Source organism: Phoxinus phoxinus (assembly GCF_949152265.1).
Source record: "Phoxinus phoxinus genome assembly, chromosome: 13".
Lineage (NCBI taxonomy): Eukaryota > Metazoa > Chordata > Actinopteri > Cypriniformes > Leuciscidae > Phoxinus > Phoxinus phoxinus.
In genome coordinates, this window is record NC_136888.1 from 28,014,313 (window position 1) to 28,037,097 (window position 22,785).

Genomic DNA, 22,785 nt, shown 5'->3' on the forward strand with positions numbered 1-22,785 from the left:
AGGTGCAGTCACACCTTTTGCTGGCTAAAATTGTCCAGCTTTCTGTTGGTAAAACGTGGCGAATCCACGTGAACAACTTGAACCTGATGCGAAATCTGCATGGGGAAATATTTCGCACTCACAGTAAATTCCAGATTCAGTACATTCCTATTGAAAGTGATAGGATTTTGCTGAAATCCTGAAAATTCACAGAACAATGGTTTATGTGAACACATCTTAACCAGTTTCTTGATGGATTTAAAATTATATTATAGTGGAAGTTTCATTCAGTATAGTGACCAGAAAAAAATCATTATTTTGCCTGCCAAATAAACATACGCCACATAATAATCAGGCTTTAAATACGAATATGGACCATATGGGGCAGGGATGGGCAAGGTTGGTCCTGGAGTTCCTCTGTCCTGCAGAGTTTAGCTCCAACCCTATTCAAAATACCTGAACCAGCTAATCAATGTTTTCAGGATTATTAGGGTGCTTTCACATCTGTAGTTCGGTTCATTTGGTCCGGACCAAGGGCGAAAAATGATACTTTGTAGCATTTTTCAGGCGTTTTGGTTCCTTTTCACACCACAATGATTGCTCTGGTCCGAATCAGTTGATGAGTTGATGAAACGAGCCAAAATGCAGTCACATGACAACATCCACATCACTTGTTGGCCAGATGTGTCCTGAACGTATTTCCATAACTGCACTTCGATTGGTCAGAATTAACGTGCGGGAAAATTCCAACAGAATCTATGAAACCCCCTTTCCCAGAGCTGTTTGCTAAACAAAGCAAAGATTTCGCTGTTCTTGTGAGTTTTTGAAAGTTGGGGCCTAATATGGTCATCAGACCAAATTTCTATGAGACTCCTCACCTCCTCACAACTCCAAGTTTGTCCGCGAGCTGCCGTGCTAAAAGTGAAACTGTCAACAAACATTAGTCCTCATCCCATAATGCACAGCGCAGCTGACTACGGCAGCTGGTTTAGTCCAAAAACGCGCAGTTCTTTGGCAGTTGGGTCTGTTCGAGGTCGGATCACGTTCTCACCACAAACGAACCGCTCCAGAATTGGTTTGAAAGCTCGTTTGGTCCACTTTTGGTGCGCACCCGAGTGCGATTGCTGCATTCACACCTGCCCAAACGAACCGCACCAAGGGGGACAACGAACTCTCGTTTCAACCGGACTAAATGAGGCAGGTGTGAAAGCACCCTAAGGCTACAGGCAGGTGAGTTTTTTTCAGGGTTGGAGTTAAACTCTGCGAGACAGCGGCACCTATTCCTGATCTAGGGTCAAAACTCTGCCGTTAATCCTCATAGTAAAAATCACACATTCGAACATAAGCAGTACAGCAGTATCGATGTGCGGCCAGCATAACAGTTGAGCTAAGTGCACTTTAAAAGCCAGGATGAGTGTAACGTGATCAGCACTATTTTCTGCTGAGAGGATGAAAGGAAGGGCGGACATTCTTCACTAACCTGTTGCGATCCCATCAAAAAGTGACAGGACACGAATCGGTTTTCTGTTCTCTGCCAAAACCGAAGGGTAGAGCTTTGGTGGTTCCTGAAAGACAAGAAAGAAGATGAAATGAAGGAGAGAGAGAGGGGGGGGGGGGGGGGATGAATGAGAGATAGACAAGAGGGACAGAGAGAGAGATCTTTAAATCACACTGCTCTGGTAATGAAAGAGCGCCTGTCTGTACATACTGTCTGTATCCAACAAAGAGGCCTTTACGTTAACGCAGTCCAGTAACAAGGGGTTATTGTTGAGCACCTGTACACTAACCACAGTATCACCGGCCAGTTTCATTAAGCATTTTCTTGTGATTAAGTGTGGCTGCTTATCTTTGGTCTTTGGTAAACGTTGTAGTATTCAATAACGCTAACAATAGCAACCGCTCGCTAACCTGTGCTGTAACCCATTTAAAGAGTGGGGTGTGTAAGCTAAAACTCTATGATGTTAAGATGTGTACTCAATGCACAATGCACTGTGACTGTAACACTCTCTGGCTGCTCTTCCAGCACACTGGCCGTTATCCAAGCTGCTCTTTCACATGGTCTGGAAAGCAAATGGTTTAGGAGTTGTATAATTACATCATAAAACTCTCAAACCATTCACGTTTATACTGTAAATCACACCGGTTTTGATTAAAATTGTCACAGCTGCTCAAACAACGCTAAAATTGAAGAAGTGTAATATTTATGGCTATAATGTAAATAAGAAAAAAAAATATGTATTAGGGTTGGGAATCTTTAGTCATATCGCACGCTTTCACAGTGTGATTCCAAAAAGGTTTTCCATTAACCCTTGGTTACTGTTCAAGATTCATATTTCCATGATTTTCCATGACTTTTCCGATATTTCATTATCACTGGATATGCCTTTTCAAAAATCATTTTATAGAGACTTCTAGTAATTTCTAGAAATTATCATTTCTAGAGCTGAACATTCGCTAACTAGAATAATCTTTATTCACTGCAGAAATTTCCATGACTTTTCCAATCATATTCAAAATGGAAAAAATGGAAAACACATAAAATATGAATTAGTGGGTATAGAAGAATACTGGGCATTAGGGGTGTAACGGTACATGTATTCGTACCGGACCGTTTCGGTACACGATTTTCGGTACGATGCACATGTGCACCGAATGCAATCTTTCACGTAAATTAGGCTAGTTTTGTGTGCGGAACATACATCAATTCCGAGTTTCCACACGAACACATTAAGTGTCGGAAGTCTCCGCGTTGCACTGATTAAATCTGATTAATCGTTTTTGTGATTCAAATACATGTAAAATATTACCATAACATCTGTCTTCCTGTGTGCGGAAATTTGTTTATGTTGCTGTGACAACGAAACACATGCAAGCACGCCTGTGTTAAGAGCGCTGATGCGCTCATCTGTGGACATTTCCGAATGCCTTTCTGTTAAAAGCGGGCTTTCCAGACAAACAAACATACATGTGTCATTAGTATGAGAAAAAAAAATTGGACTTTAACTCTCGGGTCGGGCACGGACATAAATATCGCATAAATAAAGCCAATATTGGTTTGAGAGTATTTTATTTAGTGGAGAACTTTGCAGCAGTATTTTATTTCTTATTCTTTTTTTATTTTATATATTTTTTATTTATTAGCCTAACGTTATATTTAATTAAAAAGTGTGTTTAAAAAAGTGTAAACAAATTGTTAAAAAAAAGTTTATAGTAAACAACCAGCAGTTTAATGTTTTGCATTTCTTTCCCTTACTGTACCGAAAATGAACCAAACCGTGACTTTAAAACCGAGGTACGTACCGAACCGTGATTTTTGCGTACCGTTACACCCATACTGGGCATACATGTATTTAACAGTGTAATTCCTGGTGAAAAACGTACTCGGTTACTAACGTAACCTCGGTTCTCTCTAGGAGAGGGAACGAGTACTGCGTCGAAAGAACGCTATGGGAAAGATATTTCTTTGTCGAGATTGAAGCCTAAAATTAATCCTTAATTTTGTAATATTGTAAAACGCTTTTCTGAAGCATACAACCTAGGCGGAGCAATACAGCTCACCCATTGGCTGCTCTGCCAGAAAAGCACAGCCTATGCGAGGCCAGAGACGCTGACCAATGAGGACGCTTCGCGCCCTTCTGCGTCACCTCCCGCCCAAACAGGCGTGGCCTAGGCCTATAAATACGAGCATAGCTGTCTAACACACTGATTTTCGTCAATGAAGCGACGCAGCGTGGGCACGCACGGCCATGAGACGCAGTACTCGTTCCCTCTCCTAGAGAGAACCGAGGTTACGTTAGTAACCGAGTACGTTCTCTTACGTAGAGTTCTCTCGTACTGCGTCGAAAGAACGCTACGGGAACCCTATGTAAACCGCCGTGCGTGCTCTTGGACCGACACAGACACCTAAGGGCGCGCCCGCCCTGGTATACAAGTGCCTACCCCAAGAAGTATAGGGAGAGCGGCTAAAATAGCATCATCCCTTTATAGTAGTGCCTCTTAAGGCACAATAGCATATATATGTAAATATAGATATATATGAGGGGTAATAGCATGCTCATGGGACACATTGTCAGTGAGTGATGCTTAAACATTGAAGTGACCTGGGCCGCAGCGCGGGGCAGGAACACTTATACATATTAAACATTGAAGTGACCTGGGCCGCAGCGCGGGGCAGGGACACTTATACATATTAAACATTGAAGTGACCTGGGCCGCAGCGCGGGGCAGGAACACTTATACATATTAAACATTGAAGTGACCTGGGCCGCAGCGCGGGGCAGGAACACTTATACATATTAAACATTGAAGTGACCTGGGCCGCAGCGCGGGGCAGGAACACTTATACATAGTCTTCTAGACCGAGAGCAGTTTAGCCTGCAACGCAGGAACCTCTAGGTTATAGAACCTAATAAATGTAGACGGGGAGGCCCAGCCTGCCGCCATACAGATATCTTGTAACGAGATTCCGCTATACCAAGCCCATGAAGAGGCCATGCCTCTCGTGGAATGTGCTCTGATGCCCAAAGGACATTCCAAACCTCTAGATGCGTAGGCTAGCGCAATGGCGTCCACTACCCATCGAGACAGACTCTGTTTCGTTGCGGCTCGCCCTTTGGAGCGCCCGCTGAACGAAACAAAGAGCTGCTCCGTCTGTCGAAAAACAGCGGAGCGGGACACGTAAGCTCTTAATGCCCTGACCGGGCAAAGGGAGCTATTTCCGTCCTCTGAGGCCGGCAGGGCCGACAGGGAGATGACCTGAGCCCTGAACGGTGTGTTGAGGGACTTAGGCACGTACCCATGCTTCGGTTTCAATACGACTACAGAGTCGTTTGGCCCGAACTCCATACAAGAAGCTCTCACTGAGAGCGCTTGCAAGTCTCCCACACGCTTCACTGAAGCGAGAGCCAAAAGAAACACGGTCTTGAAAGACAGGTGTTTCATGTCAACTGAGTGAATAGGCTCGAAAGGGGCCCCTTTCATAGCGTTCAACACTGTAGAAAGGTCCCAAACGGGGACTGAAGGAGGCCTTGGAGGGTTTAACCTCCTGGCGCCTCTAAGGAAGCGGACCACCAGGTCGTTCCTGCCTAGTGAATGGCCAAGCGTTGGATTAACGAACGCTGATATGGCAGCCACATAGACTTTGAGCGTGGATGGGGTTCTTCCCTTATCCAATAGCTCTTGCAAGAAGGAGAGAATCTCCGGTTCTCCACACTGAAGTGGTGACAGACCTTGATCTGAACACCATCCAGAGAACACCGACCATTTGGAAGCGTAGAGTTGTCTAGTAGACGGAGCCCTAGCTTGTTCGATCGTGTCTAACACTCCTCTTGGGAGGTTAGCGGGTACCCGTTTATGGCCCATACGTGTAGGGACCAAAGCTCGGGGTGAGGATGCAGAATCGAGCCCTTGGCCTGTGAGAGGAGGTCTCTCCTCACTGGAATCGGCCACGGGGCAGTACTTTTCAGTCGCATCAAAGCTGGGAACCAGGTCTGATTCGTCCAGTATGGAGCAACCAGTAGTACTGAGCATCCGCTCTCCTTGATACGCTCCAGCACTTGAGGCAGGAGTGAGACAGGAGGAAAAGCATAGAGCGGACGGCGGGGCCAGACTCTGGCCAGCGCGTTCGTGCTCTTCGAAAAGAATTCTGGGCAGTGAGCGTTTTCCTGGTTTGCAAACAGGTCTATTTCCGCTCTGCCGAACGTTTTCCACAGCAGACGCACTGTCTGTGTGTGTAGGGACCACTCTCCCGTAGGAACGTTGTTCCGTGAGAGTCTGTCCGGGCCTACGTTCAAGTGGCCTGGCACGTGCATTGCTCTTAACGAGCGCAGGTTGTGCTGGGCCCACACCAGTATGCGTTCCGCTAACCTGAATAGGTTCCGGGATCTCACGCCACCCTGGCGGTTTATGTAGGCTACTACCGACATGTTGTCCGAGCGGACCAGGACGTGGTGTCCTTTTATCCGGGGACAGAAGCGCCTCAGCGCAAAGTCCACCGCCATCATTTCCAGGCAGTTTATGTGCGGTAGTTTGGCCCGCTCTGCCCACTGGCCAAAGAGCGGTCTGCCGTCGAGCAGTGCTCCCCAGCCTGAGGTGGACGCGTCCGTGGACACCACCTTCAGGCTCGAGGAAGTCCCCAGGCTTACACCTGACCGGTACCAGTCTGACGCTCTCCATGGTGTCAGGGCTGAAATGCATTCCTGAGTGACCTTGAGGCGATAACGACCGTGTAACCATGCTCGGCGCGGTACGCGCGCTCTCAACCAGAACTGTAGTGGGCGCATGCGCAGCAGGCCCAACTGCAGCACTGTTGAGGCTGAGGCCATGAGGCCCAGCATTTTCTGAAATCTCCTGAGTGGCACTATGTGGCCGCTGCGGAAGGATTTCGCCATTTGCAGGGTATTTCGCCTGCGCTGTGATGACAGCTGTGCTGTCATAGACAGTGAGTTCAGATCCAGTCCTAAAAAGGAGATCCTTTGACTGGGAAACAGTGAACTTTTCTCCCAATTGACTCTCAGACCTAAGCACTCGAGGTGATCGAGTATTAGTGTCTTGTGGTGAGCGAGTTCTGACGGCGATTGAGCCAGAATTAGCCAATCGTCCAAATAGTTCAGAATTCGAACGCCTCGGAGTCTCAGGGGTGCCAGCGCCGCGTCCATGCACACTGTAAATGTACGAGGTGCTAGAGACAGGCCGAATGGCAGGACTGTGTACTGATATGCCCGGCCCTCGAAGGCGAATCTCAAAAATCGCCTGTGACGTGACGCAATTTGTATGTGAAAATACGCGTCTTTCAGATCTATCGCCATAAACCAGTCTCCTCGGCGAATTTGCGCGAGGATTCTTCTGGTCGTGAGCATTCTGAACTTCCGCTTTGTTAGCGTTTTGTTCAGACGCCTTAGATCTAAAATGGGTCTGAGACCCCCGTCTTTCTTCGGTACCAGGAAATATCTGCTGTACAGACCCCCTTCGCTCTGAGCTTGAGATAAAGGCTCTATGGCCCCTTTGCTCAATAGCTTCGCTATTTCGGCTCGAAGTAGATGTGCTACTTCTGTTTTTACCGTGGTTTCGACTTTTCCCGTGAAACGGGGAGGGCGTCGATGAAACTGTAGCGAATAGCCTCTTTTTATAGTCTCTAGCACCCATTCTGAGACCCCGGGAAGTCTTTCCCATGCATCTGCACGTGTGACTAGGGGTTGAATGTAATCTGGGCCCTGGTCGCGAAATGGCGGCGACACGAGAGCAACCGTGTGCTGTAACATGGACGCCGTGACGTCTGAGGCGGGGGACATGTTTAACACAGTATGCGTTCCGCGCGCGCTCGACTCTCTGAGTTGAGAGAGAGCACGCGGGGCGAGCCCTACGGGGCTCGTTATGTTTGTGAATAAACGTGGGCGCTTGGTAGCGGGCACATTTATAACACCGGGGACACTGTGTTTGTGAACTGACTGACCGTTCGTTAGTTTCGTTTTTACAGAAACCGCGGAACGTGCAGTGTGTAGTGGTTGTGGGCACTGGACAGTGGGCACGCTCACTACATGTAAAGCACAATCGGCATGAGCCGATTTTATGTGTGCAAACCCTGTGTTGAACGGGGCTGTGCTTGTGTGAATGAATGGGCACTGGGTGGGCATTGCAGTTACACACATACACCATCGGCCTTGGCCGGAACACCAGAAATTAAACTCTTTTTTAGATTTATCTGGGTCGCCGTGAAAACGGCGTTTGTGTGCAGGCAAACGGGCTTTACGGCCGGTTTGTTGGCTGCTAAATACACTGGTACAAACACGGAACTTAGGGCTGTACAAGCGAAAATCTTGGGTGGAAGTCCGGCCGCAGCGGGACCCGAACACCGTCTTTTTCCTAGCAGGGCTAGGATGGCGCCGAGGCCTCGGGCTTGAGTGAAATCTTGGGCCGAGGACCACGCGGTGGCGGGCGGCGTCCGGCGGAGCGAGACCGTGGTCTCTCTCGGGCCTGTTGCTGCTGGGCCGGTGCGGCGGGCGCGGGGCGCTGCTGAGTTCAGGCAGGCGGCTGTTTAGGGCGGCCTGTTGCGGAACTGGAGCGCTTTGGCAGGAAATGTCTCATGGCCTGCGAAGTCTTCTGTACCTCGGCGAATCGGTCCGCGAAGTCCTTCACGGAGGACCCGAAGAGGCCAGCCGGTGAAACGGGGGCGTCGAGGAACGCAGAGCGCTCCGACTCCGCCATTTCAGAGAGAGTCAGCCATAAATGTCTCTCGGAAACAGTAGCTGAGGCCATAATCCTGCCGATGGCGTGTGCGGCGGACTTTGTAGCGCGAAGAGCTAGGTCTGTGGCGCTACGTAAGTCCGGAACACTGATCGCGCCCGGGCCTTCCTCGTCTAGCTTGCAGAGGAGGTTGGCCTGGTGGATTTGAAGCACCGCCATGGTGTGCAGCGCCGATGCAGCTTGTCCGGCGGCGGAATACACGCGGCCGTTCAGAGCTGACGATGTGCGGCAAGCTTTGGATGGTAGGACTCCCTTAGCCCGCCGTCCAGCAGAGGGTGGGCAAAGGTGAGTCGCTACAGCCTCCTCGACCGGAGGGAGAGCGTGGTAGCCTCTGTCTCGAGCACCGTCCACTACGGAGAATGCTGGCGAGGCAGAAGTACGCACTCTGGCTGAAAAAGGCGCCTTCCACGATTTCGCTACCTCTTCATGAAGCTCAGGAAGAAACGGTGCGTGTCTGGAGGGGGGCGCAGCGCGGTCTCCAGAGAGGAAGCGGCCATCCAGCCGGTTGAGTGCAGGTTGCTCGGGCGTCGACCAATCGAGGCCGAGGCTCGACACGGCCTGTGTGAGCAGACGCATCAGTTCTGCCTCGATGCTGATCTTCCCTCCTCTGCGTTCCGGAACAGCGGGGGAGGGGAGGTCCACGGAGCTCGCCCAACCCTCGCTCTCCGAAGCGAGAAGCGAACAGCAGTCATCATCCCCCTCTGATACAGCTTGCTGGTCGTCCTCCATAACGGACAAAGCGGCGGGCTGCAGCTGTTGTCCGTCGGTGAGCGACTCAAACGAAACGTTGAGAGGAGCTAGCGGCGGTGGCGGCGGCGAGCTCCTTGTGGAGGGAGGTTCCGGGACCCGCTGAGCGCGGCGCTTCTTACGGCGCGGCGCTACAGGGGGCGGTTGAGCAGCTTCGGCGAAAGATGCAAGGCGAGTCCGCAGAGTCGCGATTGGCATCATGTCGCAGTGATGGCAGCCGCCATCACCGAGAGCGATAGCTGCATGTTCCTCGCCCAAGCAGGAAACACACAGTTCGTGGTGGTCCCCGTCGATGAGCGCGGCTCGGCAGGAGCCGCAGGAAAAGCGAGACATCTTTAAAAAGACACTCGTTGCTCTTTTGTGAGGAAAAATGTGTGACGCGGTAGGCGAACACACACACAAAACACACACAAAACTGAAAAGGATATTCCACGCCGGAGAAGCGCAGCAGGGAACGGCGGCTGAAGGCGGCGGCTTCAGAAAGGGGCTCGTCCTGCTGAAGTGCTTGTTCCAAACGGCTGTGGCGGCTCGAATCAATCCAGCGATGCGTGCAGCTTCGTTGAATTTAAGAAAATCAGTGTGTTAGACAGCTATGCTCGTATTTATAGGCCTAGGCCACGCCTGTTTGGGCGGGAGGTGACGCAGAAGGGCGCGAAGCGTCCTCATTGGTCAGCGTCTCTGGCCTCGCATAGGCTGTGCTTTTCTGGCAGAGCAGCCAATGGGTGAGCTGTATTGCTCCGCCTAGGTTGTATGCTTCAGAAAAGCGTTTTACAATATTACAAAATTAAGGATTAATTTTAGGCTTCAATCTCGACAAAGAAATATCTTTCCCGTAGCGTTCTTTCGACGCAGTACGAGAGAACTCTACGTAAGAGAACTACATTACCCATGATAATAACAGTTGCTAAGGTCGGATTGGTCAATGACGATTTTAAGGTGGAGCTTAGCAACAGGGAGAGTTTACCCTCGCAGTCTTCAGCCGACATATGTCACTTACAAAGTCCTGGTCATGATTGTTGGCAAAGAAGTGCTGCAGTCTGCAAGTCCAATCTGGCCGGCGCTCCAACAGCCCATACTGAGCCTTCGACCCACACATATAGCAATTCCACGGGTCTTCTTTAATAGCTATCTGCGCCGCGCCGGGCCCCACCAACAGATCCACACATTCCACACAGAAACACCTGCAAGAGACCGAAAAAACAATGGAGACACCAATGGGATTGATGCAGGATTGAAGTACAAAATGTAAATATTACCTCATCTCACCTGCAACAGTTATTGTTTCCGCACATGAGCACTTCCCTCCCTCCACAGCAGATAGTACAATACGACTGGTAGCCATCATCATCGTATTGATACGCACATTCTAGGAAGCAGTTCTATGAAAGGACAAACACATCAAATATTAATGAGTTTGTATAGAAAAAAACATGGTGGACTAAAAACAATTACAGAACAGAGGAGAACGTTTTGTGGCAGTGTATTGTTTATATTTGATTGTGTTTCATTTGTTTAAAACAGAAATCTAAACGATATACTTGCGAGATCAACTCATTAAAATATTTAATCTCAATTCATTTCATATTTTACCATTACAATTCTGGCTAGTATTAAAATGATGCCTAAGTGTTAAATGGTTAATATTCAAAATCTACACTATTGTCTAAATAAATAAGAACACTAAGGGATCACAATATTATAATGTTCAGTATAAAATATGAAACTATTCATTTAGATATCTGTTAAAGAAAAAAGTGTAAGATAGTACTACTTAATGACTAAATTTAATCTAAAAAAGTACTACCAGTATATAAATAAAAAATAGGTGTAAACAAGTGTCCACAATTAAGCATACATTATATGATAAAATATAAAAAGTACTAATAAAAAATAAAATAGTAATTAAAAAATCACTAATATTGCCTGAATTTGAATAATAAACACAATCAGTTCCAACAAAAATATTTATTTTAATAAAATTGCACACAGTAACTTTACAATTATCGTACTCTACTAACTTTAGTATAACTCCGTACAGCTAACATCTTTTACTCCACTTACAAACAAACTGCTTTAACTATTAACTGCACTGACGACTGTATTTACTGTATGTGTGATACGTAGTTTGTTGACTCACTTTGTCTTAGTATTTGATTTTAATCTACCCTACTGGCACAATGCTTTGCCTTTATATCCCTGCAAATGATCGCATACAGCAACCAGTATGTAACATTTGTTAGAAGTCACTGACAAAAAAAGCATCTGCCAATAATATAAATGGTATGGACGTGACAAAATTACAAGTGGGCAAACAAAGCAGCACTTTAGGAAGTAGGAAGCAGGAATTTCCTGGCTTTTACCTTACAGCTTTGGCACATTCCGCCAATGAAGAGCGGGTGCTCCAGGGAAACATTAAGGCTGCCACAGGACATGCAGATGTCTGGAAGTGTTCAAAGAGAGAGAGAGAGAGAGAGAGAGAGATTTTACCAGAGACTAACACTGACAGTCAGCAATGAAACACATCTCAATGTGTATGTGTAATACATGCCTTCGATGTTTCTACATTTCTGACGAACTTCGAATACAAGCCTCTCTGAAAAACAACAGACAATAAAAAAGACATTAAAATATTGGAAAACTTCCCAGTGTTTCAAACATTTGGCTCATTTCAACCTGACTTCTTGTTTAATGGAAAATCTAGTGGTTTACATTTACATCACTTTGACAATTATGTAATATTCAAAACAATGTTTTACTAGCATGCCATGAATTTTATGAACTGAAATAATGTTGCTAATTGTAGTGGTACTACATATTAAATATGTCAGAAGTGTAATATTTGGTAACACTTTATTTTAAGGGGACGTGGTTACACGTTACTACATGTACCGGTAATACTTACTATAGTAACAGTAAATTATGCATAATTACAAGTAACTAACCCTAAACCAAACCCTAACCCTAACTCTATAGTAAGTACATGTAGTAAATTAATATTACTCAGTACTTATTTTAATAAGTATAATGTAACCATGTCACCTTAAAATAACTAAAGAGAAAAAAGAAAAACATTTGTATGAACAACTGAATTGTTCCAAGTGGAGTGAAACTCTTGGCTTTATGTAACCCACAAAGGAGATGGTCTGCTCCAGTTTACCTCTATTTGATTGGTTAATAAAGCTCCATGCTGATTTAACAGCTCCTCTCTTTATTACTACTGCTAGGTTTTCCTGCCTTATTCTGTGTCTATAACAATAACAAAAGGATAATATGCAGGTAGAAGTGTTATCTGCAAAAGCTATGTTTGAACATGTGCCATAATTCAATACAAACGTGTCTCTTTAAACTTGTAGGATTAGCCGAGACCCCTGTCATAGTTCCAGACACACCCTCCTGTGTTTACTCTGACGGCTGAGCAGATGAGAGCGCTAATCCTGATTCAGCTTGTGTGGGTGTGTGTTTACGAGTGAGGAACTCTTTGAACTCGCTGACCTCGTTCAGTGAGAGCTCACCTCGGGTCCGCTCGTCGATGATGTCTTTGACCTTTGGTTTCTCTGTGGCTGTGCTCTTGCGGGGCTTTTTTGCTGGTGGGGGCGTATAGGCCGCCGCCTCTGGCTCCACCCACATATCTGGGTACACTTCCTTGTAGGGGTTACGCTCCTCTGAAAAAGGCACAATGGTACGTATAGCTATTCGTTAATGGATTATGTGGTGTGTCTATGTAAATGTCCAGAGGTCAGGATTGTGTAGATTTCACCAGTATTTTCTTACAAACGTAATTCCTGGAGGACCGGCATGTGTACAGGCTTAAGGGATAAACAAGTGTACTTAAAAGCCAAAATTCTCAAAAATCACTGAACCGAGGAACTGTGACCACCAGATTGCACATTTCTGGTTAAAAACAATGTTAAATAAAACAAACAAAAAACGTTGAAGAAGAGATGAACTCACTGCAACTATTACAGCATGGAGAAACTTATAAAAGTGATTAACAAAACGTGATATTTTAAAGAATCTGCATGTATTTTCCATTCAATGACATTTCATAGTGACCACAACAGTAACACTAAATATAAAACACCAAAAACTAGATTTTCGTTCACTAGATTCCAAGCATTCTGAAGCCATATTGAGCTTTGTGGGAGGAACATGAAGAAATGTAATGAATTAATCACTGATAACCTTACCCTCAAGTGAGCTTCGACCCGATTATTGAGTGATTGAGTTGGGAAGAACAAATCAGTTCAGTTTGTGAATCCCATCAACTTGTTCAATGAGAAGAACAGGCTCAAATGAACGATTCATTCACTGATCCAGTTCTCATGTCTCAACTCAAGTTGAGAATCAAGTTCATTCACTGATCAACTTCTCAACTCAACTGTATCAGTGATTCGTTCACAGTGGTTCTTGAGTTAACAGTTCACAAATTTTCATAAAAATATAAATCTAATTTTATTCTGATTCTCACAAAAATCTATATTTGGAATTCAGAAGATGGGACAATTTGTGTCACTAAGATTAACAAATTAACAAATTGTGTCACTAGGAATTGTCATTGTAATAGAGATGCATGAAAGTTCTATAAGTTTGTGTACCACTGAAAAAGAAACAAAACTCTCTTTTTGTGTCCCACTGAACAAATGGCAGCGCATGAGGTTGAGTAAATGACAGAATTTGTATTTCTGGGCAAACCATCCTTTTGAAAAAGCTTGCCAATTTCCTTTGCAAAGCAAGCAGACATATGTATATCAAAAAGAAACCGCAGCAGTCTTACCTTCAGGCGGCTCTAAACCTTTAGGTCCTGTGGGTTGAAATCCCGTCATGGCCCATTCAATCATCTGTTTGTTTTGCATGTCTACTGACTTAGAAGTGTCAGTATCGTCACTCTCCGGGCATGTGAGGAAGGTTTTGCCTGCTCTAGTGCTGGCTGCCTGCAGGGAAGGGCATTCAAACGTTTCCTTTAGATAGATTTATGCTAATCTGAGATATTAATATGGAATGCGATATGCAAGAGAACAATAAACTAGAGACAAAAAGCTTTGATTAATACTTAAACATGTACCACAAATGCATTCCTACCTGTAGCACCTCAAAGATGGCTTTCTTATACATTGGTTGTTTATTGTAGGTTGGCTGGTGAAAGGCGTTGGTGAAGGAACTCAAAGGCAACAGTTTCTCAACACAGACCTACCAGAAAACATTGAAACAAAACAATATAACCTCTCTCAACAGCAATAGTAGCATAATGATTAAGTATGAACTTGTTTTACACCTTCTGCCACATAAGTGAATACAAACTTACCACAGAAAACTTGCCGTCACCAAACCACATGACCCATCTGGTGCCTTCAGCCGCCCGGCTACGTCCAGTCATCAACCAGGATACAATCCGTCCAGGCCACCAGGAGAATCCTCGTAACTTTCCCCACACAAGCTCACCAATGCCGAAACCTCGGCCATCCTGCAACATACAACCACAAAAGGGATCAACTTGTTATTTCAATCACTTCACATAAATACAATAAAATGTGTACTGTTCATAACCTAACCTTTGTCTTTTGCATTGTCTTTAATTTCTGGGCAAACCATCCCCATTCCCACCAACCTTGAATCATGACACTTTCACTGCAGTGCTAAAATGCTGGTGTAACCATCCTTACAAGGTGCTTTTCAACTTTTAAGTCTAAAGGTCACATTTACCGTTGTTCTGCAAATGTTTGTGGGTGGTAAGTGTGAAAGATATCCCCATGCAGATTTTGCAATGGGTTCACATTGTGCTTCATCTCTACAAAGGACCTTTTTTGCCCACAAAATATTGCAGAAACTTCTCCAATGTGACCACACCTTAAGGAAAAGAGCTGTACTACTATAGTTTCAAATTACTCACAATCTACATATGGAACAAACCCTTCAGCAAAAGACAGAACCGATTGTTTAAACCTGGGTTTCAAATCTGATTAGCCAGATAAGTTCCATGATAACTTGGCCTAATCCTGGGATTTCTCAGAGAATAAATAGCCTATCAGCAAGCAGGTGTTACTATCAAAAGTTGCATTTCTGCTTTGATAATGAAACTAAATACACTTTAAGCTTTCTTTGAACAACAGAAAATCTCACATTTATCCTGGAACTTATCTGGCTAACCAAATAAGCCACAATTACAGAACGAACTACACAAAAAGCATAGAATATCTACAGCATACTATTTCAAAATGATCAACCCTAAGCCACAATGATGATGATGATGATGAGGAAGCTACTCATACCTCATACTCTGACTCCGTGTCAGCGGACTTGGATAAGGTCTTGTCTCCATCCCCTATAGAAACGGGCTCTGGGGTGGTGGCAACAGTTGGAGAGGCTGGGTCCGTAGGCTGCTGCTGCTGCTGGAATGGTGGAGGTTGCTTCTGAGGAGAAAGCTGGGGTTTGATGTTGGTCTGAGGTTGAGCTTGAGGCTGTAGCGGTTGCTGCTGCATTGGCGGCGTTGGTGGAGGAAAAAGCAGTGGGACGGTGATTACGGAACTGTCTTTTTGGGGCTCCGACTCTACCTCGCCATGGTCCTCCATTGAGTTCATCACAGACACCAGTTTTGCCTTCTTCTCTGCCTGCAACGTAGGGAACAGCGGGACAGGAAGAGGAGGAGGTAAAGCACACAGAACAGCAGTGGCTTTCCTGAGAATAGCACAGTTCAGCACTTGAGTAATGATGACTGCTCAGTTTGTTTATAGTTCTTTAATCCCACGTGCCAACACAAATATCCCCATCCTCTTGATAAAGCACAAGTGTGCCCCTTTGAGAGTGATAAGTGGCAGAAACCTGTGAAAACAGTCCCCTTTTCATTGCAGTGAATGCTGTTTGCGATCACTTCATAACAATGAGTGCTCCCCCCGTGGCTGTGATTGATGCGCGCTGGAGAGTTCAGCGAGTTTGTCCAACCTGACTATAAGCTATTAGGTCAAAAACAGAGGACACGAGCCAAGCCATGATTTAAGCAGCTCACACCAAATCCCCAACAGCTGCACCTCTCTCGTCCTCTCGTTCTCTCTCACTCGCACGTGAATCTCTTTCACAGCTGTACTTTCTCTGCTGCTGGGGTCCGACTCCATCTCCAATTACACTCACACACACGTGAACCTGGCAGAGTCGCCCATGTGTGTGTCTGTGTGCAGAGAAAACGGTTGGATCCGTCCCCAGAAAGCTCTCCCTATGTCTCTCTTTAGCTCACTCCCTCCATTATGGCTATACATTCACAAGCCCGCAAAAGGGGGAGAGAGGCTCTGGAGCCAAGAGCTCATGAGTGTGCATGAATAGACAGTATGATGGTGTGGAGTAGAAACATGTGACCACAAATCAAGAAGCCCCACTCTAGTTTATAAATATCTGTATGGCTTCACTGGCTGCTTCGATGAGCTGGGCCATATGCGCCAGGCTGTTTGTCTTTGACAGCGGTTGATGGTGGAAAGAGTATTTAAATGTATGCAAGCCGTTTTGTGTAAATGAGCATGTATTTATCTCTGCAGGACTGGGCGGTACAATTGCACTGTATATACCAGTGGTTCTCAACCGAGCCTAAGTAAACTTCCAAGGAAGCTGCAAGATGTCTTAAAATAGTATTTTTTTTTAATGTGTATAGCGCTTTTCATAATACAAACAAGTTGTTTCAAAGCAAACAAGCAAAGCATGTTTCGCAACTTAGCAAATGTTTCTAAAGTTGACAAATCACAACGTCCATTTAGACGCAGATTGTATTTGAGCCGCAATATTTATAGTTTCTGGTCCAATAAATACAAGCTGTTTTGTCAGTATTTTAAATAAAAAAAAGTTGCTGACAGAAAGTTGCTGTCCACTGCACCCAGTTTTCAGTGTGCTTAAAACAACAATTGAGAATGTGGTATAGAGGAAATATAAAGCTGTGACATCAGCATAACAATGAGAAAGCTAATTCCATGTTTCCTGATGTCCTCTAGAGGAAGCCTGTACAAGGAAAACTACAGAGGACGTAACACAGAGCCTTGGGGGACCCCATACTGAATTGAACTAGATACTTGTTCGATTTGACAGTTTCTCATTTACACAAACAAAGTGATAGCAGTCAGAGTGGTAGCAATACGGAAAATGAATTATATAAAATGTATAACTTTTTTTTAAAAAGATGTAAAGAATGTCTGTTGTAACAAATGGATCCAAAAAACTTGTACACTTGTAAAAAAAAAATTGTTTAAAGGAACAATGTTTTGAAGTTTAAATCGTTAATCACTATTAATTAGTTGGTAAGTACCTTTTAAAATAAAAGCACCTTTTCATTTCAACAGATTACCAGATTTGCCTATAGTATGTATACAAGATTTTCTGTCATACACCAGTGGCCTGATTTAACATTGATGTAATCTTAGTCCAATCATTTGAAGCCAAGCATATAAATGGGATTAAATCAGAATAAAATTGAAATCTGAAACTCTTATCTAAGTAAAAAAAATAATCTTGAGATACCCATGACTGATTTCATCTCACATGCTTGCGGCTGTTCACTCTAAATGTACACAATTTACATTCCACACAACGAGCTGAACTCATGTGAATGGAGAATGATAAAAACACCTGCTTTTTATATAAAACAGACACATAACTTCTTACTATCCACGCCTTACGTTGTCAAAACTATCATAGATACCCCAAGACTTTCCGAACTGCTCACAAATAATGACAGAGGCGGCCAATACTGCAGGCAACTATTCTGTATCAAATTGTACAGTGAGTGGGAGAGAAGAATGTCAACACTGGGGGATGGAAAGGGTTATTTATATATTTTTAAAAACTGAAAATATCAATAGAAAACTGACTCCCCAAAAACTGGGGGAGGAGAGGAAAGCACTGCGGCTATAAGTGGAGATTTGCTTCTGGACGTGCTTTTTTTCCCCCCAGCTGTAAATGCCCCTCTTCAGGGGCCTCACTGTAGCGAGTCTGGCTCTTGAAATTGAGGAAGGGGGAGATGAGAAGGAAGGAAAGGGGGAGGGTTCCAGGAGTACAGTACTTTACAGTCTTTGTCGGCCACAAAAACACAGCCCAGCTCAGGAATAACAACATATATAAGCAGTATGTCATTCACAAGTGAGAGCAAGGTTGTTGTGCACACGTATAGAATAAATTATATATGATACTGAGAAGAAAAAACACAAAAAAACAGCAACTACTAAAGAAGTTGTACTATTGGAATAATTTTAGCTTTGCTGTTTACTGAATAAATACTTTTATTAAAAATTAAGATTATTAACAATTCTAAAAATAGAAAGTGTCCTATTTGACAGCATAGTTTGCTGTATCCACAGCCTAGTTGGCTATCCACTAGATAGATTAGTAAATAGTAGATTAAAAGCAAGTTTAAAAACAGATATCGAGATGCATATAGAGAAATTGTTTTTGAAACTAGGACTAGTCTTACATTTTGTTAAACATCTCTCACATATCCTCCAGCCACTGAAGTAATGAGATTTAAATCTCTGACTTTTAATTTTCTACACCAGCACCAAGAAAACTTACTATAAAGCCACCATGGGACTACAAATGTGAATGTACTGTAATGCTATCTTTAAAACTTTAACTTAAGCAAAAGAACACAACAGAGAATAATACAGAAACTTACAACACTAAGTGGTAAACAACTTATATACATTGAGCATTACTGAAAGGTGAGAAGAGTAACGTTGTGATAAAGTGTGTTTAAGCTCCATGTTGAAACTGGTGTGCTGTATTATACTATAGCACGGTCTTTAGGAGCACTACCTATATCTGAAAGGAAACACCCATGGCCTTAAGCTTCTCTCCACATTACAATGATCAACCAAGCCTCTTTTCTAACCAAGCTCCTCTGGCAAATTCCGTTTTTCCAACCTTATTGTAATTATTTATATACTATGACATTTTAAGTACAAGCCAATTCCGTGATCAACTAATGCAGATGGATGCCTGTATTTAAGACCTTCGTGCATGTTTGCCCTTTGAATGTGTTGCTGTTCATATGACATAGCCATGAAAAGACAACATTACTTAAACAATATTCTTTTAGGGCTCACTATAAGGACTGCCTGAGGCCAGTGTGAGAGAGTTTCGGGTCAGCTGCATTGTCACTGTGTTACCCCTGGTATTAAGATGCGTTTTGGTAGATCGGATCACAAGTGGACGACGCTAAATACATTGTGTAAATGTGGTCTAAAATGTTTTGAGCTTGTCCACTTTTGACTACTTCCAGAGGTAGTCCTCCCATTTGACCTGATTGCTTTCGTAGTGTAAACGCTCATGTGGTCGAATGTGTTCGACTTCGAACAGGTGCAAAAGACCACCTACTCTCCACTGTCCTAAAGTGTCAAAATGATGGGAAGCACGCTAGCCAGACAGATTTTAACTTTGTCGGTTAAAACCCCAAGTTTGATTTGAAGACGAAAAATGTACCAAGCACAACGTTCTCTCACCAATCCTGATTTCTAACATGCACTCACAGAGTTCAGCGTGGTCTTGCAGCTATCAGAACATAAATTCAATGAAAAATGCTGCTCTCCGTATATTTTTCTGTTGTCTTCGGACGCGTTCATATCTAAATTGCGCAAGTTAATTTTGTCCATTAGATTGAAAGATCTGAAAAAAAAAAAAAAAACATATATTGACTCGCCCATAGACCCTCCCCTCGAAGAAATCAGGGCAGAAGTGGTTGAAAGTGGACAAAAGTGACGGATTAAAACACAAGGTGTAAACGGCTATATGTCTCCCTCATCTACCTGTAATCCGATCGACCAAAACGCATCTTAATGCCAGGTGTAAAAAGAGCCTATGTCACATGTTTGTTGATCATATACATATACGCTTAGGTCTTACAAATTTAAAAGTTTGGTTGGTCGTTGCAAATTGTGCTGATATTATGTCATCAACAGGCTAATCTTATCAAGCTGACTAACAAAGATGAGTTGTTGTTTTTTAGTAAGAATGAATGTGGTAAATCCAACATTGCAAGAATGACAGTCTTGGAAGCATTAGTTTGGGTTGAAAATAAACAAGCCTGTATTGACACACCGCATGCAGTGTAAAAAGTTATAAAATATTATAAAAATATTATAAAAGTGTAAAAAGCCAAGCTTTTCAAACACAATTGATGGGGAATCAATCTGAGGAATCATAACATTTTTGGAAACTGTTTTTGAATTACTAAATGATGTTTCTCTCAAACTTTGAAAAATATGAGGAATTAATTCACTTCAAATGCTGGCGGCACAGCAGTGCACAATGAAATTCCAACAGGCAGGGGATGAATGGCCATCGCCACTGTGTGACAATCGCATTTATTTTGATGTGACTTTGTGAGCTATTGAACAAAGGCTGTTCACTTTTTAGCCTCCCAAGTCCAGAGAATAGAGGATGCATTTAGTTTGCGATTGTGCCGGGTCCATTAAAGAATCCGGAAATTAGCAGTGCAGCAGAGGTCAGGCATGCTAAAAGAGTTTTAATGCAAGTGCCTTATTGTTCAAATCTTTTTAAAGGCTTCTCTTCATTTGTTTACTTCCAAGTTGCTCAAAATGATTTTAGTCTGAAATCTGTCATTTCCTTAAGATTGCAAAGTCAAAAAGCTGAAGTGTAAAAGTCTGCCTGTTTCAGTCTGTGCAGCCTTGACTCAGAGTACGAGCGAGAGCTGGCAGCACTCTAATCACACGCGGTCCGTGGGTTCACTCGGTTCATTCATATTTGCATATCCTTAAAAAGACACACACCGCATTTCCGTTTCAACACAAGCCACAACTGCAGCCAGTTTTACGTGTTCACGGTGCCGACCCAAATCTGACAGTTGGAAAAAAGCATTTGATCTTTGTTTTCAAGCTCAAAAGCAAAACTTCCCTTTTATATAACTCTTAAAACATTAGTTTGAGCTAAAACATGCTACGTCTCTCTGCAACCCGACTATAAATAACTGCAAAAAAACACTGTCAGAATACAGCACTATTAAAAACCAAGTATACATGCACAAAGCCAAAGATATGCCCTGTGCACAACATCCTGCAAGAGGCAGTAAAACAGGAAATACATTCAGCTATCTGCAATCCCACTGTGATAACATACAGGTTAGACAAATAACCTTTTTAAGCAAACTATTTTGTCTTGTACTTGCAATGTTTTTAGCCCGGTCCGGCACTCTGGGTTTAAAGAGATGGGTTTCCTTTTAAGCTACCCGGGGCAGATGGTCCGTAACAAGTCTCCTGGAAATACCTGAAGTCAGCATATTCCTCCTCCAGCAAGTCTACTCAGACATGCACACTGTCCCCTGCGCTATCAACAACAAACAAGCCAGCCGACCTACCCATACACGCCTGCACTCGGCACTTTAAATCCAACGTGTGAGTCGCTTTTTTTCTTGCCCCACTCTTGGCTCAGTGGAGACCGCTTCAAAAAAAAACAAAAAAAAGAAGAAAAAAACCCCCAGAAAGCATGAACATTTCTTTGTCTGGGAATTCAGGGTCAGGTGGTTCCCAATAGGAATTCTGGTTGGCTAGAGAGGACTTGCAGAATGTTGGCGGCTGTCCAGGAGGCTGTCTTGCAAGCAGCGCTGGAAATTCGCTGTAAACCTCATCTTCACCCTTATATCCATAGTACGGAGTTCATTTCCACTGCAGAGAGAGTAGTGAGGGGAGAGGGGGAGGAGTGAAGGGAACTGGATGGGGGTGGGAAAGAGGAATCTACTGTAGCGTTGGGTACTTATTAAAAAAAAGAGAGAGAGACATGATCCCCCTGGCTCAAAGAAAGTGAAAGCTGGGTTTTATCCCCCCCTCTTCTACGCTAACAAAGCTCTGCTGACTGTATGCGGCTCTGGCCTCGTAGGCAGAGGAAGGAAACATGTCAAGGCCCCTTTCAAAAGGGTTTCCTGCTGCATTGTTGTGTCCGATGAAGAGCGCTTTGAGGCAACATGACTGCATAGACCTTTGTAGAGCAAACATAGCTATGACAAGTTACGATCTGCGCTCATCCACAATATGCCTATTCAGAGAAAAAGAAAAATTCCCAGGCTCCTGACGGAGGATTCCAGCTCTCTCCGTGAAGAATGCGAAACGCCCATCTCTCTGGAATTTTACAACGTCCACTCACGAGACAACTGTGTGTCCGGCTAATTTGGTCGTATTTCTGGGATCTCTGACACTTTTATGGCTTATCCTCAAACACAGTGTGGAGAGGGGCAGAGAAAAGAAGATGGGGGCGGGGGGAGCTCGATGTCGATTGGTTGGCCTCTTTTGGTTACCGAGGAAAAAGAGCGTTATGTAACAGAGCAGTTCTCACAATATAGCACAGTGCCATCAGGAAAACTGTCAACAACCTGCACCTGCAATGGTACTTGAGCTTCGCGACAGCGGTGGGTAATAACTGAAGGCTAAATGACTGATCTTTATCAGTGTTTCCCAACCTTTTTTGTACCCCTACACCCCTCAGTAAAGGCTAAACTATAACAATAACTGTAACCATAAAAAAAAGACCACAGGAAAGACACAGGGGAACAATATCGCTGGACGTTTCAAGACATTTTTTTCCAGTTGATGAACCCTAAAAACCTTTTGACAGCCAATCAGAATCCACCTGGCTTTAAAAAGCTTGAGAATTTAAAGCAGGAGATGTTTATAATAAACTGAATGCTATTATCTGTTGGTGTAGATGCTAATATTATCTTTCTAGTTATGATTCATAACTGGAATTCATAACATGGTATGAATGGACCTTAAGGCTCCGGAAAACCTGTTTTGGCCCCACTTGTGGAGCAAAAAATCAATCACTTCACCTTTAAGTAAAGACACA

General features: G+C 44.1%; 1 protein-coding gene across 9 annotated transcripts in view; it reads right to left on the reverse strand.

Annotated features, from left to right (window-relative positions):
- The window catches only part of dnmt3ab (DNA (cytosine-5-)-methyltransferase 3 alpha b), a 49,947-nt gene that overhangs the window by 4,909 nt on the left and 22,253 nt on the right, over positions 1 to 22,785 (reverse strand). For 7 of the 9 annotated variants that reach the window (XM_079634011.1, XM_079634010.1, XM_079634009.1 and 4 more), the window contains 10 exons: positions 15,234 to 15,572; positions 14,270 to 14,428; positions 14,047 to 14,154; positions 13,742 to 13,898; positions 12,480 to 12,629; positions 11,516 to 11,560; positions 11,328 to 11,407; positions 10,234 to 10,346; positions 9,965 to 10,148; positions 1,460 to 1,544 (listed from right to left, as the gene is read on the reverse strand). In XM_079634011.1, the coding sequence (XP_079490137.1) occupies positions 1,460 to 1,544; positions 9,965 to 10,148; positions 10,234 to 10,346; positions 11,328 to 11,407; positions 11,516 to 11,560; positions 12,480 to 12,629; positions 13,742 to 13,898; positions 14,047 to 14,154; positions 14,270 to 14,428; positions 15,234 to 15,572 (1,420 nt within the window). Of the gene's footprint in view, positions 1 to 1,459; positions 1,545 to 9,964; positions 10,149 to 10,233; positions 10,347 to 11,327; positions 11,408 to 11,515; positions 11,561 to 12,479; positions 12,630 to 13,741; positions 13,899 to 14,046; positions 14,155 to 14,269; positions 14,429 to 15,233; positions 15,573 to 21,213; positions 21,247 to 21,304; positions 21,625 to 22,785 lie in introns of those variants that run through there. The other 2 variants (XM_079634012.1, XM_079634013.1) reach the window with 2 other exon arrangements.